This window comes from Protomyctophum parallelum (assembly GCF_964188405.1).
Source record: "Protomyctophum parallelum genome assembly, chromosome: 21".
Taxonomy (NCBI): Eukaryota; Metazoa; Chordata; class Actinopteri; order Myctophiformes; family Myctophidae; genus Protomyctophum; species Protomyctophum parallelum.
In genome coordinates, this window is record NC_139713.1 from 16,517,220 (window position 1) to 16,529,870 (window position 12,651).

The following is a 12,651-nucleotide window of genomic DNA, read 5'->3' on the forward strand; positions in this document are numbered from 1 at the left end:
TGTGTGATTGTAGATCTGGGAATTTCTTTTTTTTCTCCAATTATTGCATTTATGCAACCGTGTAAATCAGTGTGTGTGCGCGCACGCACGCACGCACACGCGTAATTATTATTTATTATTATTATTATTATGTATATATATAAATATATATATATTAAAAACAACAGACAACTGAATTACATTTAAATGCCAATGGAGAAATGGCAGTATAGCAAGTTCATTGCTCACTGTGGACTAAAATAAACATTACAAACATGAGAACATGGGTTCATAAACTTCATACCACTGTACCACTAAAACATTATGAAAAGTGAGACATTGAAATTTGAGTAAGGAATATGAAGGAAAGCCAGTCCATACACATTCTACTCTTAGTCGATTCCAGGAAAATAATGTTTCTTGTGTGTTCTCATACAATGGTGTATACTGTATTACATCAGTCAGGCTTGGGCTGTTTGCTGTGGAGTTCTTTTTTCTAATGACCAGTCCTGTCCCATCACGTTAGGATGGTGTCATCTATTTCCTCAGTGGACTCTGGGAGGCTCGCAATCCTCTTCAGAGATCGGCGGTGACATTCCGACAGGAGGCCGTTACTGGTCGAGTCCAGGACGGCAGTGACGGCCGACATGGTCTCGTCTCCCTGGCGCAGTCGAAGCACACCGGCGATGGCGTGCTCGCTCTGGGCTCGGACGGCGGAGTTCTTGTCCTTGGTGTTGTCCAGCAGACCCTTCAACAGGGGCTTGACAAGGCTGGCCTCCAGGGCGGGCGTGGCCGGGTCTCTGAACACCCACCCGAGCACCCGTTCCGACAACAGCCTGACGTCACTGGACTGGTTCCGGAGACACTTGACGAACTGGGAAATTACACGCTGCGACACGCCACCACTCCCTGCCGTCTCGAGCTGATGCCTCATCAGATAGCCCATGGCTCTAATCCCACTGTTGGCAACGGGGATTCTGTCGGCGGTAGCACTGGCTAGGATGGCGCCGCTCACGGCGTCGCCGTACTCCGCCACACACAGCTGCGTGGGAGCAGACTTGACGGCGATGGCCAGGGCCACGCTGCGGCCGTGTTGCACCATCCAGTCCACACCCGAAGTGTCGGCCAGTACGTGCTGAAGTAGCACGGTTCTAAGCTCATCTTCTGACAGGAAGGCACACAGCTCACCGACGCAGCCCGCTGAGCACATACGAGTCACATCTTCGTCGTGTCCCAACATGCCGAGTAGTGTGGTGGTGATGTTCTGGCGGATGGTCGGGTCCACCTTAGACCCGGCTCCCCGGATGACAAACCTTAATGCTTGGAGCATGGTCTCCCTGACGCCTGAATCCTCTGCATTGCGGATGACGGACAGCTGCTCTGTGAAGAGTGGGTCCACCTTGGTGTGGATGGACACCAGCTGCCCCAAGGCCTCGGCCGCCCTCAGCCTCACAGCACAACTCGAGTCCAGCAGGGCCTTCAGGAAGGTGGTCTGGAGCTGGGGCAGGAAAGTCCTCAGGCCAACACCCACCTTTACCAGCAGCAGGGTGAGCGTCTCCAACAGTGCCGTCTTCACTGACCAAGCAAAGCGGTCTCCCAGGATACGAATAAGAGTTCCAGTAATGTGGATCACTGACGGCCGCAGGGCCTCGGGGGAGGTCAGTTTGATGACAACTCCCAGTGCTTTGGCGGCCTCCTCCTTCTGCTTGGGGCTACCCGTCAGTATACCTTCTCTCAGCACGGGCAGAATGCAGGTCACACCCTTCTTGGGCAGACAGAAGCCAGGCAAGTGTTGGCCTTTGACATGTGCAGCAACTGATCTGATATCTTTATGCAGGTCATCGATCAGAGCCAGTTGGCTACTGGCATCCAGTTTCTTGGTGATGGAGTTGATGGTGTCCCAGCTCAGTACCAAGACCTCCGTGTTAGGGTCACTGAGCAGGCGGATGAGGCCCGACAGCAGTGCGGGAGTGTGGGTCCCGTAGTCAAGATGCGTATGGGTGACATAGCCGTTGAGCATGGTGACGGAAGCCTGCCTGAGTCCGGGGTCGGCGCCTCGCGTGGCCTCCAACAGGTCCTCTATTATGATATGTTGGCCCACCTCGTCTTCCACGGAAAGGACGACAGTTTGGCAACGGCACAGTTCCTGTGCACAGTCCTCCGTTTTCAGTTTGTCTTTGAGGGAGGAGAGCAGAGCGGGCAGAATGGCCCTGAGGTGGCACGTCAGGTTGTCTCCAGCCACGGCAGACAGGGAGGCCAGCACACGCGTGTTGACTGGAGGAGCCGTCAGCTTTGGCATCAAGTAAGACAGCAAAGACTTACTCTTTGTTGCCATCACTTGTTTCAATCCGTCCAAGGCAAACTCGGCCGTCTCCTCATCGTCCAGCTGCTTGAGCAGGGCAGGCATGATGTCGTCCAGCGCCTGGTGGCCAAACATAGCGTGGAGCTGGTCAAAGGTTTTGGCTGCAGCCTCTCGTACGTCCTGGAGGGGGTCACACAGAGCCTTCCTCACAGTGGGGAGCACAGACTTAGAGAACAGCAGCACTGCGTCCCTGCTTGTGGACCTCATGATCTCACTGAGGCTGATGCAGACTCCCTGTCTCTCGTTGCTCTTGTCAGAGTGGAGCCCCTCCTCCAGAATGGGAATGATCTCCGGGAGAATCCTCTCTCCCAGTTTCTTAACCAGGTCGGACAGTGTCCGTGCGGCAATCGTCCTCTTGTCCGGGCAGGTGGAGGCTAGGAAACCCAGCAGCAGGTTGAAGAGGGTGGGGAGGATTTCTCGGAGGGTCTGGGGAGTGTTAGTCACCACGATCTTCCACACATGGAGGGAGGCCTGTCTCACCACCAGCTGTGTGTCTGCGCGTCCCATGTACAGACCCGACAAGACACGGTTACGCCGCTCCTCACCGAGAGCACCGACGATGGCCTTGTTGGACGTAGCAGTGCCAAAGTTGTCATCCTCAGAGGTGGTCTCTGTTGTCATTTTTCCTGTCACTCCTGAGATATGGAATAACAGGTCACCCAGTAGCTGTACGGAGCCGAACCTGATTCTCCACATATCATCAAACAGACCCTTTTCCAGCTCAGGCAGCAGGAGGGCAATGGCCGTCTCGGCATACATGCTGATGATGCGCTGGCCAGCGAGCCGGGCTGTGTCCCTCACATACTCGTTCTCATCAGCCAGAGCCTTGAGAATGCAGGGGATTATGGGTCCAACATAGGGGGTGAACTTGTCTCCAAAGGTTAGGGGCAGGTAAATGAACATCATGATATAACCATCTCTGACATGGGAGGCGATGTCAACCCTGCTGGCTGTCTGCAGCACATCTGGCATCAACTTGTCTAACTTCTCCATTCCCAGGCCAGCTATCACCTCGGCCAGACCTTGGGCAGCTCCAGAGCGGTCTACAGAGCTCTGCTCAGAAGCCAGGGTTTCCATGAGCCATGGCAGCAGGTCATCAAAGCCCGTTTCTCCCATGCCCTTCACCATCGCCCCCAGTGCCCTGGCTGAGACTGCACGCACATCTGGTACTGGGTCCAGTAAAGAGGTCTTGAGTCCAGGAATGACACTAGGCAGATATGGAGACAAATCCTTCTGGTCAGTGAGGGAGGACATGTTGCCAATGATCTGTGCGGCCATCTTGCGAATGTCGGTGGAGCGGTGCTGAAAGGCCCTCTGGACGATGGGCATGATTAGGGCCAGGGAAGGAGCATCGATGAAATGGACAAACTTGGTGTCTATCAGCGTTTGCAGGCAGTTCTGGGTCTTGCGCGATGGGTCAGTGAGGGCATCCAACAGGATGGGAGTTATAGCCAGGATCTCAGGGTTGCGCATGGCAGATACGATCTGTCGGAGGGCCTGCTGGCCGGCCTTCTGCACCTCCACATGGGAGTCTGCCAGCACTTGCGTCAGCTTGGGCACAATGCTGGGCAGGCAGGAGGACAGCTGCTTAGGAGCACAGTATGCCATGGCACCTAGGAGCTCTGCAGAGCCTACTTTAGTTCTCCAGGAGTCCTCCTCAAGGGCCGCAAGGAGAGAGGGCAGCACCAGCTTCGTACCATGTGCACTTAGGTTCCTCATTAAAGCCTTGGCACAGTCATCAGCAGCCTCTCTTACATACTGGTTTCCATCCCCAAAGCAGAGCAGGAGGTGGGGAAGCACGTGAATGACGTAGGGCTCAAACAACTTGCCCAACATGTTACATAGCATCTCAAAGGCAAACAGGGAACCTTCCCTGCGTCGAGAGTTCTTCTTGTCCTGGATGGCATCAGTCAGTGTGGTCATGATGTTCTGCTGTTTGAGGGCCAGAATGCCCAGGCCTTTGACCAGGCCGGCCAGCCCGCAGGCCGCTCCCTTCCTCTCAGCGTACTTATCACTCTCCAACAGCAGCCGCAGCAGGTTTTGTATGATGTCTGCAGCATCCTCCTTGATGGTAGAGACCAGTGCTGGCAAGAAGCTGGCCACAGACTCTTGAACCTGTTGTGAAGGAGTGGAGAGGGTTGTGATAAGCTTGGCCACAATGGGCCTAACCTTGGGATCACTCTTGTCCAGATGTTTAGCCAGGGAGCCCATAAGGATGACCACATTCTGGCGAACGGAGTCATTACTCGCTTCCTGGGGAGTGTTCTTTAGAAACTCCTCAAACACCGGCAACAGGGAGCCGACATTGTCCTTTCCATGTGTGTTAAGAGCTGACAGGGCAGCGTCTAACATGCAGCGCTGCACCTCAGGGTGGCAATCGTTCAGAGCATCTGTAACAAAGAAGTGGAAGAGTGGAGTAAACTGAGCCTCATCCAAGTACTGGGACAGCTTATTCAGAGCCAGGGCAATACCACACCTGGCCTCCCACTGGTCTGGTGAAGATTCAGAGAGGACTCTGCCCATGCCATCCAGGACTGGAGGTGTTCTATGGAGCTTCTTATGGTAGAGCTCAGTGAGCTGGCCGAGGACAGCGGCTGCGTGGCCTCTGTAGTCAGACACAGCGCTGGACAAACCCTCGGCTGCAGAGGTACGAACCACCTCCTCGTGGTGGGTGACATCACCAATCAGCAGGGGGAAGATCTCAGGAACCAGTTCCAGATAAAGAGACTCCCATAGCTTCAAAGCCAGGGCCCTGCACTCCTCCTCAATGTCAAACCTGGCAACCCACAGTCTGTGAAGCAAACTCAGCCCACTGACCTCTGTACCGTCTGTGGGCAAGGCGAACTCCATGTCCAACAGGCCCCTGAGAGCAGCATCCCGTACAGAAAAGCACTGTGACATCAGAGCATCCAAAAGAACGTCTATCTCTGGCTGCTCCGCCACAACACAGCCTTTCTTGCCTCCAGCACTGCAACACAGTGCTGTCAGGCACTGTGACGCAAACACCTGGATTCCGGGGGTTGCCGTGGAGATGACCCTAGTCAGCAGCAACAGCATGCTGACACGAGGCAACAGCTCTGGGCCGTTCTCATCAATGAGCGTGTCCGTGCGGTCTTCGTCAGCCCTGAGCTGGGCGTGCACGTTGACGATCTGCAGGGCTCTGATCATCATGTCCTCTGTGCTGCCTGAGGACTGCCAGAGCATGGCATTCAGCAGGGGGAAACAGAAGGAGAATGCTGGGGCTGACAGTGGAGCCACAGCAGCCTTGCCCTCTCTGGTAGGGACAGTGTGGTTGTGTAGGAGTGAAATTGTGCGTTGGAGGGCCATGTCCAGGTCCTCCTGGCCCCACTGCGCATCCAGATCACACTCTGGTTTCAGCAGCCGCAGGGTCACTTGACCAATCAGCATAGCTAGATTGTGCAGGTTTTTGGGCATGAGGCACACTCCAATGTCCAAAAATACGTGCCGGAGGCGTCGAGCAGCTAGAGGGGATTGGAGGAGCGGTATCAGAACTTGGACAACGGCAGGGAGATGCAGAGAGATCTGTGGTGGTTTCTTCTGCAGAGCTCCCTCTAGCAGGCCCACAACACACTGAAGCTCCATGTCTAGCCCTTGAAGTCGGTTGCGGATGGAGGCTTCTTTATCAAGTTGGAGTTGCATAATCTGCTTCCGTTTGCTGGTGAGCTGCACCTCATCCTTGATACGTTTCTTCTTGAGCTCCTCTAGCAACTCCAGCCCGATGTAGGCTTTGTTCTCTCTCTTCATGTGACCTTTCTTGGAGCTTTCCTGCTGGGCACACTGGATGATGCTCTTGTCATTGAGCTCTCCTTCGGGGCTCAGCATAATGGCATACTCCTCCCTGGTGACCTGGCACAGAGCTGGACTGGACAGCCATGTAATCACATGGTCCATCACCCGTGGCAACAGCTTGGTGGGCGACAGACAAGACAGGACACCCACTGCATTCTTCACTGCTTTACTATAAGCACTAGCCTCCAGCAGACGAGATAAGATAGTCTCCAGGTTTCTCTCTATGAATTCCTCTGCCTTGATATTCATAGAGGACAACAGTAGGGGCCAGAGGCCTGGTTGAGCTGCAACTATGGAGGGGTGGTGAGTGGCGATGAGGATCTCCATGGCCATGTTCTCGGCCTCTGCTGGGTCGCCCCACTTGCTAGTGGTGGAGCAGACGACACACAGGGCCTGCAGCAGCACACGAGGGGGAATGTAGCTATGACCCTGCACCTCCGTCAGTTCTCCTGACTCTGAAACCAGAGCATTCTGGGGCAGCACTTTGTGTTTGTTGATGACTACACAGAGTTCTCCCAGGAGGCCGTGGGCAACGCTGGATCCTCCCAGCGAGGAGAGCATCTTTTTAACAGTCTGCTGTGCCGTCTTCCTCAAACACCACACAGGAGACAGCAGCACGCGGATGGTGGCATGATAATACATCTGTGATTTGCTAGTGTTAAGCCTATGGGCATGGTCCAGGAGGAGTGTCTCGCACAGCAACAACACCGTGCACAGAGTCTCCTCATTGGCCTGGGAGAGGAATTTATCTGTGGTGAATAGTGGCTTCTTCTCATCCAAGACCATGTTCCAAAAACCAGCAAAGGTACTCTCTGTCTGCGTCTCCAGCAGAGCCAGTCGACACAGTAAAACAGAAGCGGACACACCTTCCAAGAGCAGAGCGTGTTGGGACGTCTGGGCAACAGCTTTCTCCACTATTTGAAGGAGCAGGGGCACCAGGTCAGATGCCTGTCCAAGCGTGTCACCTTTAAAGGCCCCCAGCATAGCCTGTAGGTAGGCTTGTCGGACGGGGGAGGTGGAAGTCTTCAGGGTGAAGGCGTTCTTCATCGAGTCCAACAGAGTGCTGGGAACCTCCACCGTCAGACGAGCGGTCCACCGGGAAAGCGCCGACACGGCATGTACCAGGGTTCCCTCGTGGACTTCTTGTTTCAGATACGGGACGAACATCACAGCCACATTAGAGCTAAGAGTTTGATCGGAGTTTCCCAACACGGCATGAGAGCTGCAGCTGGCAATACCTGACAAAACACTTATTTTCTGGGTGACTGCCATGAGTTTTCCCTCTGGCCCTCTGAGGATCTTAAAGAGGTGCGTGACGATGTCCTGAACAGCGGAGAGGTCGCTGCAATGCTGGCTGAGGTTTTGCATGGCCTGGACTGCCTCCTCCATCAGTTGGGGGTTATTAGCCTTCAGCCGGATTGCGATGGCCTTTCCAACATCCATGGCATATTGACTGAGGTCAAGAGTCACCGAAGCAAGCAGGCAAGAGATGATCTGCATGGCGTTCTCTGGGCTGCGGAGCATGGTCTTTTGCAGGGCAGGCAGTAATATCACCTTAAACTCTGAGTGGGACACGTGGCGCATTAAGGAGACGCTTTTGTCCAGTATGTGTTGCTGTGGCCTTGTCTTGCTCATGACGACTGTCTTCACATACAGATCCAGTAGGGCATTCTTATGCCTTTCAATGGTCCCCGTGTCTCTCTGCAATGTGCAGAAGTCCAGACACACCCCTAGCATGGCAAGAGTGGTGGGACTCTGGTCGAGGCTCAACAAGGTGCTGATGTACAGATCGACCAGTCCAGGGCTCTCTCTCCAGAGGTGGCCGAGGTTCTTGATGGTCGACTTCAGGGCAGTGTCTCGAGCTCCTCCCACCACCTCAGCCAGAAGACGACTCTGGACCTCCACCAGCTCCTTCCACACAGGTCCTTCTCTTTTCTCAGGAGACGAGAACACGGTGCGGCACAGAAGGCTGGTCCAAGCCATGCCAGTAAACGCTGCCGAGGCTGTGCTCTTACTGGGCTTTCCATTCTTGGTGATGATCCCACTGTTTGCAATGCAGTCGAGGAGGCTGGGTGCCAGGACGTCCGGTTGACTCTTAGCCAGCAGAGCAATGGCAGACAGAAGCTCTCTTCGAGATGCAGCATCCCTATATCTGTATGGGGTGAGACAGAAGAGCTCGCACAGTCCTTTGATAGCAGACTCTGGGAGTTCTTTGCCACTTAAGCATTGCTTCAGTTCTCCGAGAATCTCTTTGCGTTCATTTACACTGGCTGTAGTCACTTTCACAGCAAATTTCTTCAGTGTATCCGAAACCTGCATATCCGCTCCCATCTTGCTGGGTCTGGATCATATGCTATTCTCACTACTTTTGGTCTTTCTGTGGGTTTTATAAATATTTAACAAGTAAAGGTATGATTAACAAGAGCTTTGGAGGAAAAGCTATTTTTTTATTTAATTTGTAATTCCCAACAAGTTTTGAAATTACAATGTTCCCACCCAACAGTGGCAATATATTTGGGGTGAAATGGAAATGGTAAAAAGTGCTATTAGGGGAAGGGAATTGGTTGAATGACTATTGGGGGAAGATAATTGGTTGGCTGGGATCACGCCTCGCTGCAGTGGTGTCCGATGAGAAATTCACCAGAGATATTTAACCTGTGTGGTTCAAGTCGGAGCACCGATAGCAGCGGGACAATCCTGAAGGTCTGCTGAGGACTCATGAAGCACAGAACTGCTGGTGATCAAACCTGTGTGAGGGGTTATGGTAATATAACCAATATTAGACTGCTCTTATATTGTTGGGTTGAGTGTAGCGAGTGAGGTCGCGATGAGCCATCCATGCCCAAGTATGGAGATCCAGGTTCAACCGGGAGCTTGTACATCTTTTATTTCTGTCTAAAATGCTCGCCCGAATTCACAGCAGCAATTTAACCACAACATTCAGAAAATGGTTCAAAGTATGATATGCCAAGAAAAACACGAAAACAAATCACACTCGTGTGAAGTGAGGGGGTGCTTTTGGGGCACGCACAGACATGAAGTCACGAGGGGCACGCACAATAGCAATGTCCTTAGACGTGACATCACCGGGGGGGGGGGGAATGGTGCAATTTCAGTGACATCATCGATGGGGAATACAAGGTAATAGAAACGGCAGGATTTCTAGTCCTGAAAAGTTGCAATGCGAAAATGGAAGCCATCGTTCTCACAATAATGAAAATCTAAATATTTTTGTAAAAAAAAAATCTGCCTAATGGTGATGTCACTGGAAGACGGTTTCTAAACTGCCCACAGCCCTCCTATGAGACACAGACTGAGTAGAAAAAAATCGTGCCATTTTTTCATGATTATTAGTGAGGACGTATTATATGAAGAGTGGTGAAGTGGTCCTTTAAAGAAAACGTAAAATGTCCATAGCTGCCACATGATGCCACGGGGGACACACAAAGCCAGGCATTGGAGGGGCTAGTGCCCCTCAACAAAGGGTGGAGATGTGTGTATTGCTAAACTAAAAGTTGTGTCACGTGAATCTTGGATTATTGCATGTCTTTTGTAGATGTAAAGAAAAGCAAACACAACTTAGTGAGTCATGTCACCCGAGGTGTTGTCCTTCTTATATTAGACTGAATGCTGTTTATGGCTAAATAGCCATCTGTTTACTAATAGCTCTGACCTTTCAATGGACCCTTGGCCCCTTCTACACTCTCCCCAGGTCCCTGCCTATACATGTGTGTGTGTTAGAGCAGTGGTTCTCAAACATTTTCATATCAAGGACACCCAAATTGATATTTGGCTGCAGACACCCATTCGAAAAGACCCCCCATAAGAGCTAATTCGTCAACAGTTTCAGAAATGGCAGACCTGCAACCTCACAACTCACCGCGACACATTGTGAGCTTGCTGGCGACCCCTTGCAACCCCATTAAGGGCTCCTGGGGGTCCTTGAGATAACCAATGTGTGCATTCATGTGCAGTCATTTATTTTGCCATATCATATATATCCTTAAATAGCCCTCGTCTGACGTGAATTGCGCATGTGAATCCTGATCACATGAAGCAAAATTTTCTTTTGGGGGGGGGGGACTATTAATAAAAATAACCCCAAGGCATATTTTACTTCCCATATTCATCAGTTTCCGTTTTAACCCATTTAGACCTGAGGACGATTCTACAAATGCCTTCTAAATCCTGACAGTTTTCTGAAAAACCCATGTTTCTTAAACATTTTCATGTCAAGGACCCCCAAAAATATATGTAATTGGCTGCCGACTCCCACCTGAAAACATGTTTTCCAGTGACTACCCAGAAGCAAAGATTTGAGTGAAAAATGCTCGCTCTGAAAGTATATATATTCAAAGATTTGCGCCACGTTTTTCCCCCACACGATAAAAAAAAAAATAGCAGACCTACAAGCTTGTAGATCTGCTATTTTTCAATGGCTAAAGTATGCAACACAACGGGGGTTCTCTCCCGTACAGAACGGATTAAGCAGTGAGTTCATAACTGAGGCTGCAAACAGCAGTGTCAGCCCCTCATGGCGCACCGTGTGCAGGATGCTGGCAGAGGAAACGGGAGCAGAAAGAGAAAGTAACAACGTTGCAACAAGGCCACGCGTTTCAGAGTGCTGGGGCCAGCGGTTTCATTTCGGGCTCTCGTCTTCTTTCATCCGTTTGCTCAGCGACTGAAGAGTGTCTTAGACATGATTATGAAATCACCCCCCCCCCCCATCCCCCCACAAACCACTCCGTCAAATCTAGAACATGGTATGTTCCCCGCGGGGTGAAGGCCGCCAATTGCGTTTTTATTTTGGTCTCCGTCGGGCCACAAGGAAACGATCAAGAGACCTTCACAGATAGCGCTCGATATCGGGGGAGGGGGGGGGGGTTTGTGTCAGATTACAGGATCAATCTGAGGTAGTGCATCAAGCCACAGCCCGGAGGCTGGATATTTTCAAGGGTCTTCGTTCATTGGCTTTCATCGGGTAGAATCAAGGCAGAACTGGGGATAAAACACAGCAGATAACATCTGCAGATACCTAAGACCTGGAGATGCATACTGAACAGTGTATATTAGATGTTTCCTCAGGTCCCTAGATCACTGGTAAGTACAGAGAGGTCATGCTGCGATTCTTCCCGTCTTATGCCTTGATGCCTGATGGAGATCCACTGACCGACGTGTTGTGAATAAGCACCGTAACCACTTAACCACGTATTTTGAAAATAGCACATCACACAAGCCGTCTATGACACACCCGCAACTGGTGCTGGCAACTTGTCGGGGGTAACGACTACTTTTATGGACAGAGTAAGTTACCTAACAGATTATTTAGCAATTAGAGTAATCAGTTACCTAGTTACCTTTAACTACCTGCCTGCCTATGATACCTACCTTTTCCAAAACAATGGCATTACTTTAGTTACATTAAAGACCTATATTTCCCTGATCTTTCTGTCACGCTTTACTGCCACAAAGGAATTAATAATCAATCTGACGCATTCACGCCGTTTCCTGAATGAGCGAGCTCTCCGTCAGTGGAGACGTGAAAGGCTGCAAGCAACGCCGTCGCATCGCGATGTTACACGAAAATCTGTGACCCATGCTTTGCAGTCTGCGGTGATTGCATAATAATGATTCTCTAATTATTTTATCCCGCGGTTTTGTAACGCGGTAACAGTAATGCTTTCCATAGTATTCTATTTCCATCTATGGGGTGAAGTGCAGCCCTCACAATTTTTCTAACCTTTATTTAACCAGTAAAAAATGAATTGAGTCTAAACTGGCCAAGTGGCAGATATATATTACTCAGCGAGGTTTGTGTTCTATAAAGTAAACACTGTGATTTACAAACGAAAAAATGTGCACTGAGGATTTCACCGTGTACTGTACAGTGTACAAGCTATAGCTACTTAATGTGTACTAATGTGAATTTCCTCTCAAGGCAGGGTAGGAACCAGTCATGCATTTGCAACCTGTGTATCCGCTCAACATGTGTGCGCGTGCGTGCGTGCACACACACACACACACACACACACACACACACACACACACACACACACACACACACACACACACACACACACACACACACACACACACACACACACACACACACACACACACACACACACACACACACACACACACACACAGGAAACCTGTTATGTGTGTAGGTTTTGCACAGACTTGTAGCTGGATGGCACAAGGTCACACACACCTCTCAGAGTCAAGCAAAGACATTTTCTCTGATGAGTCGATGCATAGCTACCTCCTACGCGCGGCGCACACAGACTGTCTCAGATTTCCGTCTCTTTCTTTCTCTCTTGTTGTCCTCTACCCACATGCTGCACTGTATGTATATATACACATTTCCAAAAATGTGTGAAGACCTTTTTCCTTCACAACCCACTGCTGCTCCTGTACATTTACCTGAGGCTATACTGTATGTATACTATTTATTAGCCAGTGGTCTCTTTTCACCTCTCTTTATAACTGAAAACGAA

General features: G+C 51.0%; 1 protein-coding gene across 1 annotated transcript; it reads right to left on the minus strand.

Annotated features, from left to right (window-relative positions):
- Window positions 1-496: 496 nt before the first annotated feature.
- On the minus strand, window positions 497-8,482 carry LOC310879535 (stalled ribosome sensor GCN1-like; the record flags this gene model as incomplete). The annotated part of the gene is made up of 1 exon (XM_083794302.1): window positions 497-8,482. One exon carries the CDS (start codon window positions 8,480-8,482, stop codon window positions 497-499), a length of 7,986 nt encoding a protein of 2,661 aa, XP_083650428.1.
- Window positions 8,483-12,651: the final 4,169 nt, after the last annotated feature.